The sequence below is a fragment of the Cetorhinus maximus genome, chromosome 15 (assembly GCF_964194155.1).
Source record: "Cetorhinus maximus chromosome 15, sCetMax3.hap1.1, whole genome shotgun sequence".
NCBI lineage: Eukaryota > Metazoa > Chordata > Chondrichthyes > Lamniformes > Cetorhinidae > Cetorhinus > Cetorhinus maximus.
Genome location: NC_135893.1, coordinates 80,273,257 through 80,299,041, shown reverse-complemented (window position 1 = coordinate 80,299,041; position 25,785 = coordinate 80,273,257). Strand labels below are relative to the sequence as shown.

Genomic DNA, 25,785 nt, shown 5'->3' with positions numbered 1-25,785 from the left:
CGTGGATTAGCAACCATACCTGAACCCTGAGAAATCTAGTTGACTTAAGCCCTGCTTCTAAAAGTGTCATTTTTAATATAAACAGAAGGATAAATAGGTAACATTTAAGATAACAGAAAATTGTAGAATTCAACAGTAGCATTGCTGTCAAACGGATAGTGATAACCGATGAGCATTCCAGGTGCACAGTGAGACACCATTGCATGGTTCAAATTACAGGGATATTCACTGTTATTTGATTGAGACAAGGAAAATAAAGTAGATTGTGCATGTACGTGTGCCTTGCATTAATAATAACAGAATGATGAAGTCATTTTCCTTAAAACAATGTAAGAACTATAACTTTCATTTTCACAACATGGGCCCAGATATGTGGATGAAACTAGGAGACAAATTTTCCTGTTGCTGTCCATTATTATACTGGATGGCCTGGGCTTGGAGAATGAGGAAAATCCAATGGGCTAGATTGCTCATAAGGAAGTCTATTTGAAAAATCCCATCCATGAATTGGAATGCGTGGAGAACCACTCAGATTTCCTTAAAGCCATACATTCCTCCCATCCAAATTTTCTCTATTCACCAAGCACAGTGGGTGCAGTATATTGAGGCACAATCAATCCTACAGTCTCAGAGAAGAAAATGTTTATTATTTAGAAAAGAGTTTGTTTCATGTGAAATGGTAAAAAAAAACAGGACTCATTTTCCCCAATTCTTTCTCTGCATTATTATGTATTGTACAACAGACATCCGATTTATTAGAATAATAAAGAGTAAAACATGTTTCTCACACAGAAATGTCATTGCTTTTGATGGTAAGTGATCACCCTTCATGAAACCTTTTGTATTATCAAGGCCACGATACCGGTTTTGTGCTTAGTTCTGTATCAAGCTGTATAATTGAATCTTTAAGGATAGAAACTACAATTCATCCTTTTTAGCTTCACTGGCAGTGTCTTGGCCTTTTGAATGCTGCTCTGTTGTTTTGTTGGTCTTTCCATTGAGACTGTCATCAATACCCTGCAATATTTAGAAGGTAATATTAATCATTAGAACAGTGAGTATTTGAGGCGAGAAAATGGGACTCGAGAAATCGCTGCAGATCAAATACAGAAAGCACTGACCAGTTCATCATTATCATCTGTGTCATTTTCTTGAGGTAATTTGCCACCATTGTCTAAAAATTTTGTGAAGGTTTCCAGGTCCCTTGCTCCTTCATAGTTTATAATCTGTAAAATAAGCAGCATGCAATGTTCTCGATTTATTACAAAATAGTAAAATGTAAAAGAAGGTGACAAGGTTGTATTTTGGAATTTGATATGGTATTTTTCTGAAAATATGAAATCATCTTCATAGAAATATCGATTAGTTTGCAGTAAGGTCTGTAAGATAAGAGGCCAACTCTATCTCTATCTGATACATACAACTCATTGCTAGATTGTACAGTTTATTGAGCTACTGTAGGTTTATTCCCTGAGTGGTGTCCATTGCCATACGAACATATGAATTAGGAGCAGGAGTAGGCTATTCAGACCCTCAAGCCTGCTCTGCCATTCAATAAAATCATGGCTGATCTGATTATGGCCTCAAAGCCACCATCCTGCCTACCCCCGATACCCTTTGATTCCCTTTTTAGTCAGGAATCTATCTACCTCTGCCTTAAAAATATTCAATGATCCTGCCTCCACCACTCTCTGGGAAAGAGAGTTCCACAGGCTCATGCCCCTCTGAGAGAAAAAAATTCTCCTCACCTCCATCTTAAATGAGAGACTCCTTATTTTTAAACTGTGTCCCCTAGTTCTGGTCTCTCCTATAAGGGGAAACATCCTTTCAGAATCCACCCTGTCAAGCCCCCTCTGGATCTTATATGTTTCAATAAGGTCACCTCTCACTCTTTTAAATGCCAATGGATAAAGGCTGAACTTGTCCAGCCTTTCCCCATAAGATAACCCCCTCATCCCGGGAATCAGTTAAGTGAACCTTCTCTGAACTGCTTTGAATGCAATTATGTCATTTAAGTAAGCAGACCAAAACAGTACACAGTACTGCAGATGTGGTCTCACCAATGCCCTGTACAACTGTACCAAAATATCCCTACTTCTGCATTCCATTCCCCTTGCAATAAACGACAACATTCCATTTGTCTTCTCAATCACTTGCTGTACCTGCACGCTAACATTTTGTGATTCATGTACCAGGATCTCTCTGTACCTCAGAGTTCTGCAATCTCTCTTTGCCACAAACGTGTAATTGTGATATTACAGATTTTAAGGACAACTGTTTTAAAGGCACAATTCTGCATTCAATACTTTACATTGAGTTTAAAAGCCTTTTTCAAATTGGAAGTATGAACAGACAACATGGCACCTTCCGGCGCTTATTCAAACCTAGTCAGACTCATACCTCTAGAGCTGACTACAAAGAGTCATTTATAATGCAAAGATCTCTCCAGGGATGGCCGTTGAATTCTAAAAGGTGTGAAAAACCCTATCACTTCTGAGGAACAGGAGACAGGGAGAGAATTCAAAGGACCTCAATATAACTAGCTTCTTTGCCTGGTAGAGCAATGCTAAATCAAAATTAACGTAGCAGCCATTTTAAGTTTTGGGACTGTATAAAGTCTGTTTCAAAGCAGTTATTTTGTGTGCAGAGCTCAAGGAAAAACTCTGAGAAACAACATTAGAGAGGGTTCTTGGCCAAGAAAGAGGGAGGTACTGAGAAATCAACTGCTATTCTGCCGAAAACGTCCAGTCTACAATTTCCATAATTGCAGAATTAGTGAGAAATAGGACACTTCTCTCTCACAAAAAATTGCTGACCTGCCCAGTCCGTCTGAAAAGGCAAACTTTCGAACAGTTGCCTGCAGAAGCCACCGCAGCTGCTAAACCAAACCTTAAGTTTCAATCTCTTCACTTTGGAAAGAAGGAGTTCAACCAATGGACCCACAATGATATCTCACAGGGACTGATTTTAAATTTCATCTGAAAGTATTATTTTATCTTCAGGCGGAATCATCCCAGATTTGCACTAAGTGTGGAAGCGGGCAGGTAAAACCCACTGGCTGCAATGGCGGCTTCTCACACTCTATCATCCCAAGCCCACTGCATTAATTATGCATTCCAAGGGAACATGCTGTTTCAATGGCGGGTGGGCTCCAATTCGCCTGCCACGCCATCACCTCGCCACTTCATCACGCCGGGCGCCACATTTTAAGTGTAACCGTGAGCACAACTCTCAGTGCTTCCAGCCCAGGACTGCTGCGCAGAACACAAATGGCCCCAAAAGGCAAAATGACTGCAGCCCCCAGTTTTGTGACACATCCCTCGAGCACCTTTTGGACGCTGTGGAGGCCCACCGTGATGTCCTCTACCCCCACTCTGGCTACAGGAGGGACAGCAACATTACCACTCCGACTAGGTAGGTGATGGCGGTGGTGATCAGTGCCAATACTGCACACAAGAGGTTGGCCATCCAGTGCAGGTAGAGGGGTCTCATCCATGCAGCTAGGGTGAGGCAACCATCTCATCACTCTAAACTCACACACTCAAGCCCATCACACATTCACTGGAATCTCACTCAGTGCCAGCTCAAGGGATGTCACTACTCACTCTTTCACAAACACCCTCACATTTCCATCTGGCCTCACCTCCTCTGGAGATTGCCTCCTCAGCCCTCACCATCTTGAGGCCACTTGCACGGATCAACTTGTGCCCCCATACAAACCCAGGGATACCTCCCTTCCTCAGTACAGCCCTAGCCCTGCAGCTGTACAAAGCCACTCCTGGCTTATGGTTGGTCTGGTAGGTAGACATCTGCCTGTTAGCCCTCCTAAAAATGTTGTAGTGCTGTGTGTGAAGTTTGGCACTGATGGCAGCGAGTACTACCTGAAGCAAGATAGGCAAACAAACCTCAAAGTCCCGAGCGAAGTGCAGCTAGCCAGGTGCACGTTGCTTATGTGCAGCTGAGAAACACGTTGGTGTGTAATCACGCTGATGTGGACGGACAATAATGATATGCAGATGTATTACAATGAAGTTCCTAACTTCCAATGGCGGGTAAAGCCACCCGCCATCGACGGGCTGAGCGGACGATCGCAAACTGGTTTCATGGCTTCATGAAACCGATTTTTGGCCTTCTCGCCATATTGTCCGCTCACGCTGCCAAACACGCCCAACGACAGCGGGCACGTGCGATTCCACCCTTCAATTGCTTTTAATGTTTCTATCTGTACATTAGTGAATAACTTTATCACTTTTACCTATGTAACCTCCAGCAGTTGTTTTGTAATAAACTAACATTTATCTTGCTTCAGGCTGAAGCTAGTCAGCTGGGTTACTTTTAAATTGAACTACTCAAAAAATTAAAATGGGGCTAACATACACACACACAAATTCTTAGCGCACAGACCACTTGAAGGGAATTCCATTTACATAGTCGTGACAATTGGGGGCTCATATCTGTACGAAAACCCAGGATTGAATCCACTGTGAAAAGAGCTGCAAGGAATTGGAAATAGAAGGGAAATACAAAAGTCCAAATTGTTTGAAACCAAACCAGAAGCTACAGCAGCAAACTTTGTTTATAAAAGTACTAACTATGCATTAAGATGGCAACCTTTGATGCCATCAATCAGGTGGGTTAGTGTCCTTAGACATGGAACAACTAAAAGCCATTGCCAGATAGGTAGGACTTCAGATCACCAGTAAGACAAAATGACAGGAATTCCTGAAAATGCTGCCTGAGCATTTTGAGTTCAGTCCAGAGTCAGAACAAACAGCAGAAATTGATTCAGAGCCAGACCGGGTTACTCTAGCCAAAATACAACTGGAAAGGCTGAAATTGGAGCTAGAATTTCAGGAAAAAGAGCGACAGGCTCAGAAAGAAAGGGAGCAGTTATAAAGACAAATCCAAAAGGAAAGGGAAGAATGTAATTTCCAGCTACAGAAGTTGGAATTGGAGCTGCAAGGGCAGAGAGACAAAGACCAAAGACAGCTCCAAGCTGCTAGGGGAAATCTCACTTTGCCTAATGACAGCCAAAATCCCCGTAACTCAGAAACCCTAAAATTCTCCAAATTTGTTCCCAAATTCGAAGAGGAAGATGCAAAATCTTTTTTAACGTTTTCAAAAAAGTGGCAGATCAGCTACATTTACCCCAGGAAGCGTGGGCATTGATGATACAGGGGCAGTTAACAGGGAAAGCCCAAGAAATCTTCTGCACACTGACGCCTGAATGAACGGCTGATTACAAACAGGCTAAGGATGGAATCCTGAGTGCCTATGAAATGGTGGCACAGGCATATCGTCAGCAAGTCCAAAATTCTCATAAAAAGCCCAAGCAGACTTGTCTGGAACTTGAAAGAGTCAAATAGATTGCAGTCGACTGATGGGTGCGTGCTTTAAAGATAGAGCGCACTTACGACGCAATAAGAGAATTGGTGTTGTTAGAGGAGTTCAAAAATTGTCTCCCTTAAAATATTAAAATGCACCTTGAGGAACAAAAGGTTACCTCAGCAAGGGCAGCTGCTGTGAAGGCCGAGGGTTATGAACTGGCTCTCAGAACTCTGAATCACAGCGGGCATGGGTCTGTGCCAGCAGGGAAAAGATAAGAGGGAGACAGAGGGGAAAAAAAGAATGGGAAAAATAGGAAAGCCCCTCCCCAACCTTCAAATGAAGAAATGTAGAAGGCAGAGCTGCAGGATCACGCACTGTTTTAATTGTGGCAAACTAGGCCACATCAAAGAGAGAAAGCCACAGGCAGTATTTCAATGCATCCCGTATCTATGGTCACTAAAATCACAGCCCATTGCGCAAATACAAAGGAAGGTACAGAAATCTACCAGGATTTTGTGCCTAAAGGGGAAATGGCCCCTTCCGGTTCCAAAGAACTGAGAAAGGAGATTAACATTCTCCAGGACGCTGTTGGTGTTCAGGCACTGTTAGCGGGGAGAATTGAGGGTTGCCCACACAGAAACAGGACATAATCCAGAGTGACAGTCAAAGGAGTCACTGGAGAAGGTGTTGAGTTACCATAGGTGAAAATTCACTTAAAGTGTGAACTTGTCACCAGGCTGGTGACAGTGGGTGTAATCTCAAGTTTGCTCATGCAAAGGATTGACTTTCTGCTACAGAATGACCGCACAGCTGGGAGGTATTACTCCACAAAACTCAAAAACATACAAGAGAGGCTGAGCAAACTGAACAATTTCGCAGCAGAGATCTGTAAAGTTGCAGACAGCTAAAAAGGTTTCAGAAGCCCTACCCGTGGTGATACAACGCATGGAGATTGAAATAGCTAAACCAGAGCTCACAGAATTAACCTGGGACCAAGGAAATCCATAAACAGGTCAAGGGACAGTGAGGGATCAAGTCAAAGAACTTGAGGGAAGTCACTTGAGTATTAAAAGCCAAGACAAATGAGTTAACGACAGAAAAGGGGATCTAAAGGATTCCTCAATCAAAATGCCCCACTGCAAGGATCGAGGTCTCTTCTCAGAATGATCCAAAAGAGTCAATAGCAGCTAACCCTAAACTAACCAGCTCTGCCTGTGCTGAAGCTGCACAAGGAGTAGCCACACCCATCAGGGTGAAGGCACAGGATGCAGCTGAGAAACTAAGGCCAGGATTTTCCCGTTGGCATGCGGGGGCAGGCCCAACATGCCGACGTGTAAAATGATGCGCGGTGACATCAGGCAAGCGTCCTGACGTCACCGCGCGCCATCGCGATATTTAGGTGGGCGGGCGCACAATGTTCTTGGATGCGCGCCCGCCATTAATTATTCATTTACTTGAGGCAGCAATTGTCTGCAATTTGTTGGGGCCCGTGTGATCTTCAGGACGTCACATGGGCGCAACGGGCAGGCGGGTAGGAGACATTTGTATAAACCTCATCCACAGGCAGGATAAGAGGGATGAGTGGGGTCGCGAATGTTATCTGTCAGGTATTTGTGAAAGTTACTGCTACTTGCCTGTGTGAGCAGGAATACTTCAAAATTCATACCAGCGGCTTGGACAGGAGTAAAAGCCTTCAGGTCAGGACTCTACAGTAAAGATCATTTTTGCAGCCTGCAGGTTTCAGGAAGCCTTCCCTTAGCCTGGGAATGGGAGCTGTGCTCTCCACTGGAGGCACCTCCTCTGAGGAGGAAGAGAGGGCCAAAAGGGAGAGGAGGCCAGGAGTGCACATTCAGCCTCCAGGGGAACCACTTTTGGGAGGAGAGGCGCAGGCACAAGGGGCGCAGGGCCAAGAGGTTGTCCAAGACAGAAGGGGCCGCAGAAAATGCCACTATCCTGCTGCTGCCAGGGTTTACAGGCGGTGAAGCAGCTACCTCAATATGTCTGAGGTGCAGTGCCGAAGGAGACTCTGTCTCTCAAGGGAGACAGTCACCTCCATCTGTCTCATGATTGGCCCTGAGATCTGCGCCAACTGTGTGAGTGGGCACCCCATGCCAGTGGCGCTGAATGTCACAGCTGCCCTCAACTTCTATGCCTCTGGCTCTTTCCAGGGGTTGGTGGGTGATCTTTGCGGCGTCTCCCAGTCAGCTGTCCACACTTGTGTCAAGCAGGTGACAGACGCTCTGTTCAGGTGTGCATTGACCTTCATCCGCTACCATTGGGACGAGACCAGCCAGACAGAGCAAGCCAGAGGCTTCACGGCCATTGCTGGCTTCCCCCGTGTCCAGGGTGCTATAGACTGTACACATGTGGCCATCAAGGTGCCAGCAGGTGAGCCGGTACCTTCATCAACAGGAAGGGCTTCCACTCCATGAACGTGCAGATAGTGTGTGATCACAGGATGCAGATTCTGCAAATCTGTGCAAGGTACCCTGGCAGCTCCCACGATGCCTACATCCTCAGACACTCCCAGATGCCAGGGCTCTTCAGTGCTCCAGCCCAGTGTAATGGATGGCTACTGGCTGACAAGGGCTATCCCCTCAGAAGGTGGATCTTGACACCTCTCCACCATCCAAGAACAGAGGCTGAGCAGCGGTACAATAGGAGCCACGGCACCACAAGGGCTGTGGTAGAGAGAACCATCGGTCTTCTCAAGATGCGCCTGGACCATTCAGGGCGCGCACTCCAATACCCCCCCGATCGTGTGTCGCTGATAATGTTTGCATGCTGCACTCTCCACAATCTAGCGCTGGAAAGGGGGGAACGCAGTGGATGAGGAAGATGTAGACTCAGTTGCTCTGGATGCACACGATGAGTCCAGCAGTGAGCTCGAGGATAAGCATGTATAGAAGAACGCTGAGGGGGAAGACGCTGACCCGGGCATACTCCAGGGAGGCAGGGACACCCAGGAGGCTTTAATCCAACGAACCTTCAGCTAACACACCACAGATGGACCTCCAACACACACCAGGGCTGCAGGCTCCATACTCAATACTTGAGTGCTAAATCTGCCTGGATAGTAACATTAATTAAGGCCCTTGTCAATAAAGCTCAATGTCACACAACTCACTCATAACATCATGGGCTCCCGTCCACTTGCAGAAGTAAGAAATCACCGAGGCATGGCAGCATATCAAAATTTATTGAGATAACAAACAGAACTTCATAAACCCAAAAAAAAGGTGTTGGACATCACACCAAATCTTCAATGAACTATTGTGGGCCAACATAAAAGCACTAGTGAGAAACCCGTGGTGTGCCTAAGGTGCCTTAAATGTACGCTTACGGGTGCTATGTCTAGCTGTTGTCCCCTCGCTGGCACTGGCATCTGAGCCAGCCTGCTCACTGTGCTGTCTTGTTGGCCTCAATGACGTTGGCGGTCGTCCTCTGGCCCGTGGAGCCTGCGCTGGTCCCGCCTGGGAGGGAGCGGCCAGTTCCACAGCTGGCATCTCCCCAGTCGCTGCAGCCTCATTGGATGCCACGGTCACTGGCAGAGTGGAGGAGCAGCTGCTGCCCTCATCTGGAGTACCCTGAGAGGAGCCGCAGAGATGACAGGCAGCTGCTGCGCTGACATGAGGTCGCTTCGGACCTCCCTGCTCACCGTGGATGGATGGGCACCGAGCTGGGATACTTGGTTCCCAAACCATTTCCCACACGGGCACTGACCAGCTGAGGTCAATGCTGCTGTGAGGGCTTGTGGTCCGAGCACAACCCCAGGAGGCCCTGATTGTTCTCCTGGAGGAGCCTCTCCACAAGAGTCACCACTCTCTCCATGGAGGAAGCATGGCGATCAGCCATGAGGCTCATTGCGTCGGTGATGGTCCGCGTGGACTCCTCCAGCACGGGCACCATGCCACACATTGCCTCATGTATCTCCGCCAGATCCTCCTGCATACCCTGCTGCACTTCCAGCGTTTGCTGCCTCAGAGACGACTCCAGAGGCACATCACCAGCATGTGCCTGGTCCCCTGCAGTCCTCCGACTGCCTGCGCCCTAGGCACTCTCAGTCTCTGCCCGCACCTCAAGCGAGTGTGAAGTGCCCTCACTGCCGTGCCCCGGGACACAAGCCGAAGATCTAATTCCCACCGAGGTGCTAGTATCTGCGCTGGTGCCTGCCTGGCAGAGATGGCGTGATGCTGAGTAGATTTCCTCTGGGCCCTTAGGGGTGAGAGGTGGCCCTTCTGCCTCCTCCTCCTGGCCCTGCTCCGGTGATGCTGAAAGGAAGAAAAAGGACATTTGATTAGTTAAAGCGGAGATAATGTCAATGTGCATGCCTGTCCTCTGGATCATTATGCGCTCATCCTTCCATAATCAATGGTCAACCCATGTTGCAAACTTCAATCACTGAGCATTCAGCAATGCCATGGTTGCTGGGACACACATGGTGACCTGAGTGCTCACCAAACATACCTCCCTGTGGCACCCCAGCCTCACCGCCACCAGTGGACCTGGCTGCATGGTGCCTCTCCAGATCCATGGACTCCTGCTCAAAAGGTGTCAGCATTGCCAACTGGGCCTGGCCTCCGCCAGTCCGCATCCGTTCTGTGGAATTGTGAATCCTGAAAAGGAGAGAAGAGCATTGATTAGTCCAGCCTGTACCTGGATTCCCATCGCATCTCTGCCACCCCAACCAGAGTGGGACATTGCAGGGCTACAGTGCATTGTCACTATGCAGCTGCCGCACACTCACACAAAGAAGCCAGGGCTGACCCCCCTTGCCCAAATGCTGCCTCCTTCACATGTGGCACCACAAGGTATAACCTTGCAAAGCAAGGAGGCACAAGCACGTGGAATGCAAAAGCCAGCAGATGGATTGGTGCCCCACAACATGGAAGCTCCCCTCCCAGCATGTTAACACCCTGACTTCGACATGCTTCCCAGTTCCAGCGCTCTGCCGAGGTGCAGACCCTTGAGTTTCACCCACATTCTATACTCTGGGTGTCAGTGTCACACATGCTGCAGGTGCAGAACCCATCTTAGCTCAATCCTTTCAGGGTGAACTAGGCATGGGTAATATCTGCTGGGCCACCCAGTGAGGGATACATCCCGTGAAGGGTTCAATGCCAGTACTGCACTCAGAGTTGCTGGGGGGTGGGGGGTGTGGCTGCATTAAGTGGCCTCAGCCAACATGGTGCTCACTCTTCCTGAGCGCAGGAGGTCGTTGAATCTTTCGCGGCACTGGATCCATGTGCGCACACACTCGGCCACCTCCTCCCAGGCACGTTTGGTCAGGTGGGGAGGCCTCCGCCTCCCATCCCTCAGAATCAGGACCTCCCGTCGTGCTGCCACCTCCAGGAGGGCAGCTAAGCACACATCCGAGAAATGAGGGGCACACTGCCCCGCTGGCCTACCCTCCAGCCTGGTCTGCCCCGCTGGCCTACCCTCCGGACTTGCGTGCTGCACAGTAGCCCTCTGCTGTGCTCTTCTGCCGGCCATTGGGAGCAGCCTTGCAAAGGCTGGCAGGCCTTCATTTAAACAGACAATTGCACCCAGCGGTCTGTGCACGCCCGCCACCGCCTGCCCACTCCCGCTATCCTCGGGAGTCGAGAAATACGCTGGGCGGGCCTTAATTGGGTCCACGCCCGCCCACGCCCATTCCCCTCGGCCCACCCGAAATGGGGAAAATTCTCCCCTAAGAGACACTGAGCTCAATGCAAACCAGGACTTTGATAAAATAATTTGTGAGCTGAGGAGTAGGCATGAAGTGTTGGAGAAAAAAGCCAAAATTCAAAACACAGAGGCTGTCGACCTAGCTCGAATAGAATTAAATAAAGTCCGATCTGAGTGGAATGAGGAAAAACTGAGGGATTTTAAACTTTTCAAAGACCAAAACAAACAGGAATATCAAACATTCTTGCTAGAACATAAAAAGCATCTGAATGACATACTTGTATCAGCAAAGAGAGACTTTGACCAAAGCAGGGATGAGTTATTGGCGAAGAAAGATGCCATTGCTAACCTACTCACTCAAAGGGAGAATTTCAAAAGTTTATGTCTGAGAAGTGAACAGGAAACACATCCGCGTGAAGAAACAACAATTGATTTAGGTTTAAATTTGTCAGGTAAATTCTTTGAAGACATCATGAATGAAAAAGCTACAGATAGCGAGTCCAGAGAGGGTCCAAAGTGAAAGTCAGCGCAAGCTGTTGTAAAAACTTTAGAAACGGAGAAGGAAGACATCCACCAGGTAAAACATAATTGGGAAATATGAGAGGAAGAAGACAATAGGAAGGGGCATTGCATCAGCCATCTGTTTGTGAAAAAAATGTGTACTTCTTTATCTTATGATTCCTCAAAGTAATTATGTAAAAAATGAAAATATATATATTTCTATCTTTTCCAGTAAGGGGCGAGGTGTCACAAAGGTATAATTTTGATACTACATATTTAAAGGACAACTGTTCTAAAGGCACATTTCTGTTTTCAAACCTTTACACTGAGTTTAAAAGCCTTTTGCAAAATGGAAGTATGGACTGACAACAGGGCACCTCCTGGTGTTTATTCAAACTTTGTCAGACTTGTATCTCTCGGGCTGGCAAGGAAGGATTAGTCAAAATGCAAAGACCCCTCCAAGCATGTCCACTGAATTCTAAAAGGTGTGAAAAACCCTTTCACTTCTGGAGGTGACAGGAGACAGGAAGGGAATTCAAAGGAGCTCAGCGTTACTAATTTCTTTACCTGCTGGAACAATGCTTCATTACAATTAACATAGCAGCCATTTTAGGTCATGAAACTGTATAAAGTCTGTTTAAGAACAGTCATTTTGTATGCAAAACCCCAGGAAGAACTCTGAGAAACAACTTCAGAGAAGGTTCTTGCCTAAGGGAGGACAAAAAGGAAGGTATTAAGAAATCAACTGCTATACTGCTGAAAGAGTCCAGGCAGTCTACAAGTGCTGTAACCATAACTTCTCTCTCCCCCAAAAACTTGCTGACCTGCTGAGTCCACTTGAAAAGGCAAATCTCCGAATAGTCGACTGTTGAAGCCATCGCAGCTGCTAAATTGCACTTCAAGTTCCAACACCTTCACTTCAGAAACGAGTTCAAGCGATGGGCCCACAATGATATCTCACAGAGACTGATTTGAAATCTCATCTGAAAGTATCTTTTTATCTTTATCTGCTTTTAATCTTTGTATCTGTATTTTAGTTAATAGCATTAACACTGTACCAAAGTAACTTTCAGCAGTTGTTTTTCTAACAAACTAACCTTTATCTTGTTTAAGACTGAGGCTGGGATTTTCTGGCCCCGCTGCAGCCGGCCTCACTGCAGGAGGCCATTCAAATCCCCGTTGACTTCATCGCGGCCAGAAGGTCCTGTCGGTGGGAGAGGCCAGAAAATTTTACCCTAAAGCTTGTTTGTTGGGTTATTTTTGAATTGAACCCGTTATAAATTTAAAGCGGTGGGGGGGGGGGGGGGGTGGCGCTACATATACACAAACAAATTCTTAGCTCATAGACCACGTTAAGGAAGTGCAGTTTAAGTGGTCATGACACTTCATTTAAATAATATGCTGCTTTACTATCCTTCCTGCCAAAGTGGACAAGTTCACATTTTCCCGTGTTATACTCCATCTGCCAATTTTTTGCCCACTCACTTAACCTATCTATATCCCTTTGCAGACCCCTTATATCTTCTTCACAACTTACTTTCCTACCTATCTTTGTGTCACCAGCAAATTTATTTCGATCCCTTCATCCAAATCATTGATATAGGTTGTAAATAGTTGAGCTCCAGCACTGATCCCTGTGGCATTCCACTGATTACATCTCGCCAATTCAAAAATGACCCACTTCTACCTACTCTTTGTTTCCTGTTAGCTAACCAAATCTTTATCCATGCTGATACGTTATCCCCTACACCATGACCTCTAACTTTGTGTAGTAACCTTTGATGTGGTACCTTGTCAAATGCCTTCTGGAAATTTAAGTACACCACATCCACAGGTTCCCCTTTATCTACATTGCTAGTTACTTCCTCAAAAAAAACTTTAATAAATTAGTCAAACACGGTTTTCCTTTCACAAAACCATGTTGACTCTGCCTGATTGCATTGATATTTTCTAAGTGCCCAGCTATAAGCCAGGGCAGAACTCCATCACAGGTTACACAATAATTCCAATTGGAGGCCTAGTCCATCTTGAAGGCCATTAACATGGAGCTAGTGGGCTTCAGGCAGAAACCTAGTGACCTGGGGAAACAGGCTCACTCCAGACTACTGTAATATGGAGCAGCCAATTCAGCCTCCAGGTTTCAAAAAGGTAGGTCCAGAGATGAGGGATGGGGCACCTGTTCTCCGGAGTGGGAGGGACTCATGCAGGAGGACTTAAGCTTCTGTTGGCCCCACAAAAACACATTAAGACATACCTGGTGCACTCTTTGTCAGCCAACTGTCAGCTGATCTTGACAGTCCTCACCTTGAAATTTTATCCTGTTTTGATTAGGTGCAGGGATAAGTTCAAGGATTGAAACTCTTTCGAGTTATCAACAGTCACAGATTGCAACTCTTTTGAGTACAATCACAGTTCTTGGTTTCCGGGAGTGGGACATGAACCCACAACCCTCTGATTCAAAGGCAAGGGTGCTATGGACTGAGCCACAGCTGACACCTCGAATGAAATACCTGGCTTTGTAACTCTTTCGAGTTATCAACAGATCGCATGTAACTCTTTCGAGTACAATCACAGTTCTTGGTTTCCAGGAGTGGGACATGAACCCACAACCCTTTGATTCAAAGGCGAGGGTGCTATGAACTGAGCCACAGCTGATACTCTTTTCGAGTTATCAACAGTCACAGATTACAACTCTTTTGAGTACAATCACAGTTCTTGGTTTCCGGGAGTGGGACATGAACCCACAACCCTCTGATTCAAAGGCGAGGGTGCTATGAACTGAGCCACAGCTGACACTGGACACCTCCCAGTCCTGTCTGAAAATAGCAATCAGGGTTGGATTGACATAATTGGCAGTTGATTTGCATAATTAAAGGGCCTGCCTCCTGAGCCAGACATGCATTTCAGATGGCGAACAATCAGGCTGAGGAAAGGCTCCATCAGCAGGAACTAGATCAGTAAGGCATTCTCACCATTTTCAGGGTGTAACTGCCCTGTTTGCACCCACATTAAGTCTGTGCAAAAGAACAGTTGATTACTAACCTAGTCCACTATTAAAGTAGATGGACACTCAAGCAATAATTGTGCCAACTGGGCTTTGTATACAAAGGGTCAGTGTTTCCGCTTGTTTCTGTTTGTAGTATCGGTGCAAAGCAGGTGGAATTGTCCGAACCAGTGCAAAAAATTGGGGAATTTGAAATGTAAATGAGATACACCCAAAACCAATTACATTTGTGTTTTCCATGATCTTTTCCACTGGTTTGAGATTATATTTGCCCAATTTAGGCACCGTCCATAAAGCTGGCCATGCCCACTGTGAGATTCCGCCAACTGCACTGGTTTGAGATTTGCGCTCCTCAAATTGTGCTCATCTTTTCAGGTGCACAGGCACTAGTCGGCACTTTATAAATGTTTATTCATTTCAAAACATACCTAATTTACTAAGGGTTTGATTAGTGTTTGCCAATGAAACTATTAAATAGTTCAGTATGGTTTTTGGAGGCCTGGAGACCCTTATTAAAAATGTTTATTTTTGGTGATAAACCCATTTTCAATTATCTCAATAAAAGTGTATCTGGTCACCGCTCTCAAATACATAAAGGAATACTTTTTTAATGGGAAAAAAGAAAAGTTTATGTTCTATGAGCCTGATTACACTGCCTCTTGGAAGATTTTCAAGTTCGTGAAAATGGAAATTAATTTTAGCAGAAACTTAAAGTCAAAGCTGACCATCGCAGCTTGGACAAAATTTCCTGACTGTGCCCAAAACAGAAACTCTACCCCAAAGTTTTAATAATGTAACTTTTGTTTTTGGCAGTTATTTAGATTATCTGGTCCAAGTTTCTGCCTCATCCAATAGTTAGCATATAAAGTAGGATTGATTCAAAAAAGTGATGAAGCCTTGACTCTCAGTACTTTAACAAATGTAAGAGTCTTTTGTTCATTGTTTTAAGCAACGCAAGTGAATTTTCCTTTGCCATCGTGATTTTATTAAATGAATAACTAATCAAGTGGTTTGGCATATCTCAGGAATAATTTTACATCCCTCCTCAGTGGTGGGCGGTGAAGATTAAGGTATTCGCTGGGCGAGATTGTTCAGTTAAGTGAATGGTTGGAGAATTAGTCAAATTACCACCTATGTACTGCTGATAGGCATGGACCCAATCAGGGGTGCAGTCAAGATAATTACCCCAATAGTACTTCGGATGGGATTGTTCACAGACCTTTTTGCCTGAGCCAGCAGGGAAGTATTTGATAGTTGGAAATCCTTTTACTGTAACAGATTCAACTTCATTACTGGTGGCATCCATTTTAGCAATTAAAACATTTTCGTGATCCTTGTACTTCTGGCCCAATTGATCCCAGATAGGAGCCAGTTCTTGGCAGTGACTACACCAGGGAGCATCTGTAAGACAAAATTAGAGCATCAATTGCCGGCAGCTTTGATCCCTTAATTTTTCTGTGCTTATCATGTTAAGGATAACAAAGGAATGAGGCCTAACCCACAGGAATGAGATGTGTATGCCAAAGTGTGTTATTACGTAACCATTCTTCAGGAAGAAGTAACTACGAGTAACTATTCCACTGTAATGGTAACTAAGGGCAGCATTTCATGCTGATCGGCCGGGCATGTGCCTGACCTGACCGGATGTGAAATCGCGCGAGATGACGTCGGGCAAGTGTCCCGACCTCATCCCACGCTCATGCGATATTTCGGGCGGTGGGGGTGCGCAAGAGTCGCAAGCGTGCCCGCCGACAATTAAGAGGGCATTTAAGCCCATAACGGAGCAATTGACTCCGATTTTTCATGGTATGTCCAACCTTACGGTTGGCGGGCGGGTTAATCAGCCAGGCGGCTTTTGCATTTGTCATGAAACCTCATCCATGAGGTTTCCGTGATGAAATAAAATATAAATAAATTTCTGTGGGCGGCATTTTCAGCACCTAAATTTTCAGGTGATTTATTATGATGCGTGGACGCTTTCTTTCAGCTTCTGAAATCTTTATTTTTGATTTTTCAGGTCTTCAGCCCCCTGAGGCAGCTATCTGCCTTTCACAAGCTTTCTCTCAGCGCTGGCCCGCGCCCACCTTGACGTCAGCGCCCATCCTCCTCCCGACCCCACCCCACCAGCGCTGAGCTTCACTGCGCATACTTCACGCTGGCTGACCATTCACTGGCCAGCCAGGGTGAAATCGCGGTTGCGGGCCGATCACGGTCGGTGGTCCGTTCCCCAGCCGATCCCAGGCCCGCCGATTGTGCCCGCCCGTCGACCTAAAGATTCAGGCCTAAATATCCATCAGTAATGATGGGCTGGGTTATACAGTGAGGGTGGGCTCCATGTATTCAGCACAAATATCGGGGGCAAGCCCAGCAGCAGCCCCCCCTCCCCCAACCTTTCACTGACCAGCAGCCCGCAGGATTAAACCTGCCCATTAAAGCGGAGTGTGGCAGGATGAGGCCCTTAATTGGGAAATACTTGCCCACTTAACTGCCTCAATTGGGGGCTGAAAGGATCAGCACTAAGGAATGAAAGCCTCCAGGTTGCAGAGTATTGTGGCAGGCTAGTTAAAAGGCCCACCTCCGGAACTTTGTCCCATTCGTGGGAAAAAAGCAATAAAAACAAAAAAGCAGCTTTCAAGCCCTCACCCTCACACACTCCCATGCCCCATCCATGACAACTCATCCCACCTCATGCTCCCCATCCACCACCCATGCCCCCTCATACCGTCCCTGCCACCTCATGCCCCCACCCACTATCCAGGGTGTTTTATAGGTCCTGTGCCAACTCAGTGCCTCCCCATCCACCACCCTTTGCCCTTACACCTCCATGCCAACTCACCCAGTGTCCAACAAGGGCAGACCTCAGGCACCATGGTGAGATAAAATAAAGTTTGAGGTGTATGTTGTGGACTTTCATTGTGGTATTTTATTTAAATAAAACCCTCTTACTAATAAAAACCCATTCAATACCTTCAAACTCTTCAAGTACTTAATCCCCTATAAAAACAAACATTTCCTTTGAGCATTTAATTCCTTATAGAAACAAACATTTGTATTCATAGCCTCACATCAAAGATAGCTAATCTTTTTATAAGTACTTGGAGTTGTCAATCTAACTGTGAACTTACAGGGCCCCCACTGTGATAGTGATAGGGTATGGAAGCAGTCAAGCAGCATTAATGCTATAATGATAGACCTCAGGCTTATGTCAACAGACAGCGAGTGAAATTACAAGCAGAGTCACAGCAGGCTGTTTTTTTTCCAAAAAATTTAAAAGGCTTGGAGATTTTAAGAATGACAGCTTGCAGTCCCACTGAGCTTATCCGCTTTTTACACACGTTTATGTCTAGTCCTAACAATCCCAAAAAGCACCTTACTTCTCCCAAAAGGCATAATACCTCACCAAAGTGGTACCTTACCTCTCCAAAAGGGTACCTTACCTCTTCAAAAGGGTACCTGGACCTCTGCAAAAAGGTACCTTACCTCTCCAAATAACTCAGGCAGCTTTCGACCTTTTCCTTAAATGTCTAAAGCTCGCGAACTGTGTTTTAGATGTCCCATTAATGAAACTGGATCTGCACACTCTTACTTGTGCAGCTGCCACCATGAACAAACCCACCACCACACCCCCCACCCACCCCACTCCGGGGAAAATGGTGGGTGCCGAGTTCGGGGGTGGGACCTCTGGAATCGGAGCTCTGGCACCGTTTTGGTTAAGGTGTGAAGCCCTGCCAGCTTCGTGTACATAAATCGGTACCAGCAGGTGGCCACAGAACAACTCTGGTGCAGCCAGGCCTATTGGTTGGACCTTTAAGTTGCCTTCCAAAAAACCGAGGTAGTGGATTCCCAATTGGAGAACCACTGAAGGCAGCATAGTACTGACAGAGGAAACAAAATTCACTAAATAATTAGCACAAAAGGTCAGGAAGAATCCAGTGCCAGCAGAAAACAAATGCAATAAAGATTAAAACAGTCCAGAAAGGCCTTTTTCTTATGTCTGTGGTCTTTAAGTGAACTTCTGAGCGAATTCCCAGTCCTGATAACTCTGGATCCCCAGTTAAGATGAAGATTATTTACACTGATAACACTCAACATTCACATATTATGAGCAAGCCATCATCACCCGTATTTCAATAGTTAAATTAAGTATCCAGCTATTTTAAATAGGAGCTTCCTGTTTCTGTCCCCAGACCCCATAACACGTGGTTCTGTTACAGAGTGCAGGCTCAACATGCAGGAAAGTGGAATTGAAGCCCAAGATCAGGCTTGGTCATATTGAATAGCGGGGCAGGCACAATAGGCCGTATGCCCTTCTCCTGCTCCTATTTTTTATGTTTTTTTTTAGATGTAAACTTCATTTTTAATATTTTACACTTCTGTAAGAATACAGTGGCACACAGCCTGGAGTTTTACATGTTGGGTCCCGAACCGCAAATGCTAAGCAAGATCCATCAAATGCAGATGAGTGAATGGAGTGTACCCAGTATTGTCCACATACAATGATGGTGGGGTACGAGCAGGTAATGAGCCCCACAGGAGGGGCAGCGCTGTGCATCCCCCTCATGAAGCCGGAGCCAGATGGCTGCACTATTGTCCTCTTCACAAATGCAGCCTACAAGTCTCTTGTTGGTGACAGATGGTACAATGCGAGGATCGTCTTTGGTCCCAGCATACACCTTAGGATTCAGCATATTGAAGGGATCCTTCCCGGTTTTCATAGCCTGCATGATCATCTTTTCCATCCCAGTTGCTTGCTCTTCATCAGTCGGAATACCGCCAGATGCCAGCGCCTGTCAGGGGACACAGCCTAAACGGTAAACTGGACCAGGACCTCGAATAGCCATCAACCGCCAGGCCCTTTGCATCGCGTGGGCCCCGGCCGCCATTGCTGTTCTTCTGCACATCCCATGAATTGGTGCAAAGTGGCACAAAAATCAACCTCATTAAATGCAGCTGAATCCTGTTATTTCCTAATCAGCAGCTAAGAAGGTGCAGAAGGCATGATTCTTGGTATATTGTTGGATAGAAGTTATTGTCTAAACAGATCCTTATATGAAAGATGCTTGAACAAAGCTTTTATCACACAATCGTGTTATTTTGGTTGTCCTTCCAAGCTGTTATGTAGGCGAACTGCTGTTTCTTTGTCATTCTAGTTGGGAGAGGCTGCAAGTTTAGAAATAGCCTTAGTAAGTTGCATCCTGAAGATAGTATGCACTGCAGTCATGGTGCATTGATGCTGGAGGGAGTGGTTGTTTAAAATTGTGGATTATTCTAAATTAATCTTTTCGTACAACTGCATGCTGACTTTTTCTAAAACACATGATGGTTGCAAAATCAAGACCTGGGAGAACTTCCATAGCATCAACTGAAATTCCAGCTGCAATCTACCCTTTGAGGAAAGGTTCAGGGTGCACAACAGTGCTAAAAATAGGGATGCCTGTATGAGGCAATATTTAACAAGCTTACATGACATATTTTTAGCACTGTTTAGACTAGGTTCGGTACACATATTTGCATAGCAAGTAACAATGGAAATATTAAATTAGAAAAAACACAATTTAAAAAAAAATTTTTTTTCACAGTATGTGCTGGCTAGGCCAACATTTATTGCCCATCCCTTATTGCCATTGAGAAGGTGGTGGTGTAGGTGCTGTCGAAGGAGCCTTGGTGAGTTGCTGCAGTGCATCTTGTAGACAGTACACACTGCTGCCACCGTGCGTCGGTGGTGGAGGAAGTGAATAGTTAAGGTGGTGGACTAATAAAAGCACATATTCTTTTTGTGGAGTGCCAAGTGGTTCATAGCATGCATGAATTTGGGTAAATATAAGGCAAATCTCATTCTTAGATATAATCTATAATCTTATATAAATCTTAGATATAAAAACGTAATTCTGCTTTTTGAACACAGTTTGTAATCCAAAATATATCTGCAAATGCATTGACCAATACTTACAGAACTCAACAAACACATTCTTAGTCTCATCAAAAGCAACTTTTCCAAAGTTCTTTCCAACCAGAATTTTAACTGGATCCTTGTCCCAATCATCTGGAATGTCTTCACTCTTTAGGTAAGGCTAAAATGATTAAATAAATCTTTAGCACAAAAGATAAAGAGGGAATGTATTTTAAACAACTGATTAGAACCTACATTAGTAAATGATTGACTAATTCAGATACTCGAGTTGGATTGAATTTATCAACTTAGCGCTAGAGTTTATAGTTTAATACCTTACTGCTGAAATTTGATTGTTAAAACAAAGATATTACCAAGTGGTTGAAATTAATAACTATGATCTAATTTCCTTTGGTTTTCTTTCTTTAGCAACTTTTGTTCTTTACAATCCAGAAGTTGGTTCTCATTAAATTATATTTATTGCTTATTTTAATAATTACCACGTGGGAAATGATCTAAGTATCTTTGATATCCTGGCTACAATTACTTGTACTGTTTTGATAATGCTAATTGAAGAGGGCTTCAGGACTTGATGCTGGAACTGAGCTAAGAAAGACTTTCCTGTATCGTCCCAGATTTGCAATAAGTGTGGTCGCGGGCGTGAAAAAACGTCATTTTACCTGCCGGCTGCATTGGCGGGTTTTCACGCTATATCATCCCATTTTCGCACGACCCACCTCATTAATAATGCACTTACAGGAAGCACGCCAGATCGCTGGTCGGGCGGCCTCTGATTTGCCCGTCCCACCGTTGCCTCAGGCCTTCAGTAATCCGGGCGCCATATTTAAACGGTGCCCCTGCGCAGAGCTAGCACGATCTAAGGGATCGGAAGCTGCTGGAAAGTCATGGCTGCCAAAGGGAGGAAATGTACTGCCCCAAAATTTAGTGACACCTCCCTCGGGCACCTACTGGATGCAGTGGAGGCCTGCCATGATGTCCCTTACCCCTGCTCTGGGTGAAGATCAGCAAGCAAGGTCACCAATCCAGCATGGGAGGCAGTGACAGCGGTGGTCAGTGCCAATGCCCTGCAAAACAGGACAGCCACCCAGTGCCGCAAGAGGATGAATGATCTCCTCTGTTCTGCCAGGGTAAGTCACTCTTCTCATCACTCAACTCACACAGTCACAAACCCATCACACATCCACAGGACCCTCACTCGCTGTCAGTTCAAGGGACATCACCATTCACTCCCTCGCACACCTTCATCTGTCCTGCAGATCGTGTCCTCATCCCATCCATGGCACTACTCATCACCCACACATACCAGGCATCCTTTTCATCTGGCCTGGCAGGCATCCTGCTTATACTCTCTCCATCTATATTCATGCAGGACAAGCTGGCACACAACAAAAGGGAGAGGTCGCAGACTGGTGGAGGAATGCACGACATCAAGGTCCTCACAGACTTTGAAAATAGAGTCATCCAGCTGGCGGGCGACAACCTGGATCTTTCCTGTGCCGATAGTGGGGTCGGTGGTGCTCATCCAAGTGAGGTTCCAGCAGTGCAACATCCAGCAGATAACTGTGCTGTGAGTCAGTTCCTCTGTTCCGCAATCTCCCACACTAATTATCTCTCCTTGCTTTTGTAGACACATCTGGGAAGCAACTGAGGGGGTTCACAAGCCAGGTCCTCCACTCAAGCCCCAAAGATACCTTAGAAGAAGAATCTGATGACACCCTAATTGAAGTCCCATCACAGCGCTTACCCACACCCTTCACTAGCGCAGAGACACACTCCTAGGTGGGACCTAGTTCTAGAGTAGCCCCAGGGTCACAATTTGGTGAGCACATCACACTGTCTGATCCACAGCAGGTGGCAACTGGGACTTCTCAGGTATCTGGCACTTGGAGGATTGCTGGAGGCCAGAAATCTGCCGAGTTCAAGTCAGATGAGGAACCTCTGGAATCGGCCATACCTCAGCTCTGGACCTGCAGAGGCAAGCTCAGGAACATCAGTTAGGGATGTCCGCTGCACTCCTCAGATTGCAAGGCACAAAGGAGGAATCCGTTCGTTTTCATGCCAGTGATAGCGCCGGCATGTCAATGCACCGAGGTAAATACTGGTAGGATGGCGGTCGCCATGGAAACCTTGGTCCAGAACATTGGTCCTGCACTGCTGCGCAGTCTGAACCCCAGCATTGATGCCATAGTTGGCCTCCAACCCCATCTATGGCGGTCGCCATGGAAACCTTGGTCCAGCACATTGGTCCTGCACTGCTGTGCAGTCTGAACCCCATCGTTGATGCCATAGTTGGCCTCCAACTGTGTCAACGTGAGAAGGGTGCGGGACAGCTCAACTCACTCCAGCTTCCCCTTCTCCTCAAGGAGTCAGCCAGGTGCTCTTGGGCACCCATAGGGAGGGGGATCAACAGGTGCACACCCAACATCATCCACCCAGGTAACTTTGGGAGTGTCCGGCCCATTCCAATCCGCTCTCCCTGTGACCCCTGCAGTACCAGCTTCACAGGCCGAGGTGGGTGCCACTACCACACGGCAAAACCCCGAAAGCAGTGAAGGTTCCTCCAGGTTTCAGCCCTCCAGAGGACGCCCACCAAGGTTTTCACAGACAGGGCTAGCAGTCAGCAGGCTGCCTCCACCTCCGCTGTGGATGTCGGGGGAGCACCAGGATGTAACGACAGCATTAGGAACACTAAGAAGATGTAGCTGCACAGCCTGGGCACGGGTGTTAATCACTTGTACAAAATGTTCACTATTGTAAATAAACTCCCAAGAATGGTTCCTTGCCTATGGCTCCTTTGATGAGCAGTGTTTGTGTCACTTAGGTGTGAAACCTTGGTTCCTGCACAAGATAAAAACAGGTTCCTCAGTCCAGGGCCTCTTCCCTGTGCAGTGTGTAACCTTCAGAGTAAAGTGGTGGTCTGGCTTCACACTCACTGGACACGTTAGTGATGCCTGCACCTCGATGGTGTTGTCATTGCTGCCAGAATGTTGTGGGCAGGTGTCACAGAGTTCCATCATTCTCTCTGTGTGTCTCAGCTCCCTTGAGGTGGGGTTGGCCCCCATCTCTTCAGCATGTGTGACCAGTGATGCTGTACTCCTGAAGAGGGTCAGGTGCTGAAGGCTGACAAAGGATCAGGTGCATTTAAAGTTTCATGGCTGCGTCTCTATGATATGACCCTGATCACAGAGCGCAAGTGATCTGCCCTTGGCCAGACAGGAGTCAGACATTCACAGAGGTTATGTGAAAATCTATGGAGTGTCCTCACTGCATGTCATCATCATCCTCCAGGAATCTAGCAACTATTAGGGCCTCTGCTGCCTCTACGTGACATGAGCCTGAGCACAGAGGGCATGTGCGCTGCCATTAGCCACACGAGTCAAATGTTCATAAATGCAAGGTGAGGATGTCAGGACTGTCCTCACTGCATCTCGTCATCATCCTCCATGAATCTTGTGGCTATGAGGGCCTCCCGAGTGCGTCTGCCTCGTCTGACCAGTGCGATGGCCTCATTGCTGTCACCGTCACCTTTGAGGACCTCATCATCATCATCTCCTTCGCTGTCCTCCTCATTGGAGGAGACGTGCAGCTCTTTCATCACCTCCTCAGCCAGGTCCTCCCCCAGTTGCAGCGCCAGGTTGTGGAGCATGTAGCAAGTGACACCCTCGGTGGACTGAATTGCAGTGCTCCACCAGACCTGTCAAGGCGCCGGAACTTCACTTTCAATGTTTTCGCTACCAAAGTCTGGCTCATGGCATGAGCTTAATTGTATTATCGCTCTGCTGCAGTCTGAGGCTACCGCACGGACGCCATCGGCCATGTCCTCTGTGGGTAACCCTTGTCACCGAGGAGCCAACCCTGCAGCCTCTTTGGACCCTGGAAGATGTCAGAGATCTGAGATCTGAGATCTGCTCAGGATGTAGGAGTCATGGATTCCCTGGGAATTGTGCATAAACCTGCAGGATGAGGTTGTGGTGGCTGCACACCAGCTGAATATTCAGCCAGTGGAAGGCCTTGATGTTGACGTAGTTGACTGCTTGTTGCCGCGGAGATCTAAGCAGCACGTGAGTGCGGTTGATGGCACCCTGAAGCTGTGGAAAACCAGAGATCTGTGCAAATCCCAGCGCTCTTGCTTCCTGGCTTTCCTGATCTCGGGTGAAATGTGCAAAGTTCTGTGTGTTTGTGAGGATGGTGTCCGTGAATTCCTGGATACACTTGTGGGTGAAGGCTTGCGAGATCCCACACAGGTCACCTGTGGAGTCCTTGAAGGAGCCACTGGCATAAAAACTGAGCGCCGCTGTCACTTTCATGGCCACTGGCAGTGGATGCCCTCCATGTCCCTGTGGCACCAAATCCTGCAGCAAGTAACATATGTGACCGACCAGTTCCCTTGACATGCGCAGTCTTCAGCGACACTGGTTCTCAGTCATCTGTAGGAATCACAATTGCCATCTATAGACCCTGGGTCTGGGGAGATGCCTATGGGTGACGGCTCACTGTGGATCTTCAGCTGCATGCACAGCAGGCCCTGCCGCACCTTTATCTTGAGGAAGGTGCTCCGCCCTTTACTGAGCCAGGTGCCTCTGCCGCTCTCTTCTTCTCCTTCTTCTCTGCTCCCAGTAAGCCGTGAGGCACACCGCTAAATCACCAGGCTCCATGATCCTGATGTGTTCTCCCTGCAGGAAAGAGAGACGCGTGGGTTAGCATATCTCTCCTGAGAGCCTCTCTTGGCTAAGTCTGAAGGCCCCTTCAGGCATCCCGGAGAGTGCAGGCCACCCTTTGGATGGCCAGTGTGTAGTGTGCTCATTGGCTGTCCGAAACCCCACCCTTCACCCCACTCCACCTGACCAATTGGCGGCAGTTTTGCCCATTGGACTGCATGCTGTGCCCTCAGCTCAGGTACAGGCATTCTCTGAACCCACATTGCAAGGCTGCATTGTTAGCTTGAACCATGATGGTCCAAACCTGAATAAAGACATTGCAAGGGGCTGTGAGCACCTCCACCAGTGACTGCGCCATGGCCACCTTTCACAAGGGGATTGTACAACTTGCCCAGTCGGCCAAGTGTTCTGCTGCCCCTAAAATGCACATTAATTTGCAGTCTGCACCTGAGGGGTGAAAAGTTCTGGAGCATTTGGTGGCACTTTCATGCTTCTACATTGCTTGAGTGGGCAGAAAAGCTTCAGAGGCCCCACTCCAAGCGTGTCAATGGAGCTGCAGCTGAACAGTCTCAGTTGGGGATGAATGCTCACTTATGCTAAGCTATCCAAGTGCACGGCCGCTTCCCTCAACCCCACGCCTCGCGACCCCCCACCCCCACCCCACCCCCCCTCCCGGACCCCCGGCAACCCCCGGCATGTGCTTGAGTACTTCCTTC

General features: G+C 47.0%; 1 protein-coding gene across 1 annotated transcript in view; it reads right to left on the bottom strand.

The window, feature by feature from the left end:
• Window positions 1-620: 620 nt before the first annotated feature.
• Window positions 621-25,785, bottom strand: part of LOC144690302 (protein disulfide-isomerase-like) — a 38,723-nt gene continuing 13,558 nt past the window's right edge. The window contains exons 8-11 of the mRNA XM_078557657.1: window positions 20,451-20,571; window positions 15,720-15,901; window positions 1,122-1,226; window positions 621-1,017 (exon numbers count right to left, since the gene is read on the bottom strand). Of these exons, the coding sequence (XP_078413783.1) occupies window positions 919-1,017; window positions 1,122-1,226; window positions 15,720-15,901; window positions 20,451-20,571 (507 nt within the window). The 3' untranslated portion in view covers window positions 621-918. The remainder of the gene's footprint in view (window positions 1,018-1,121; window positions 1,227-15,719; window positions 15,902-20,450; window positions 20,572-25,785) is intronic.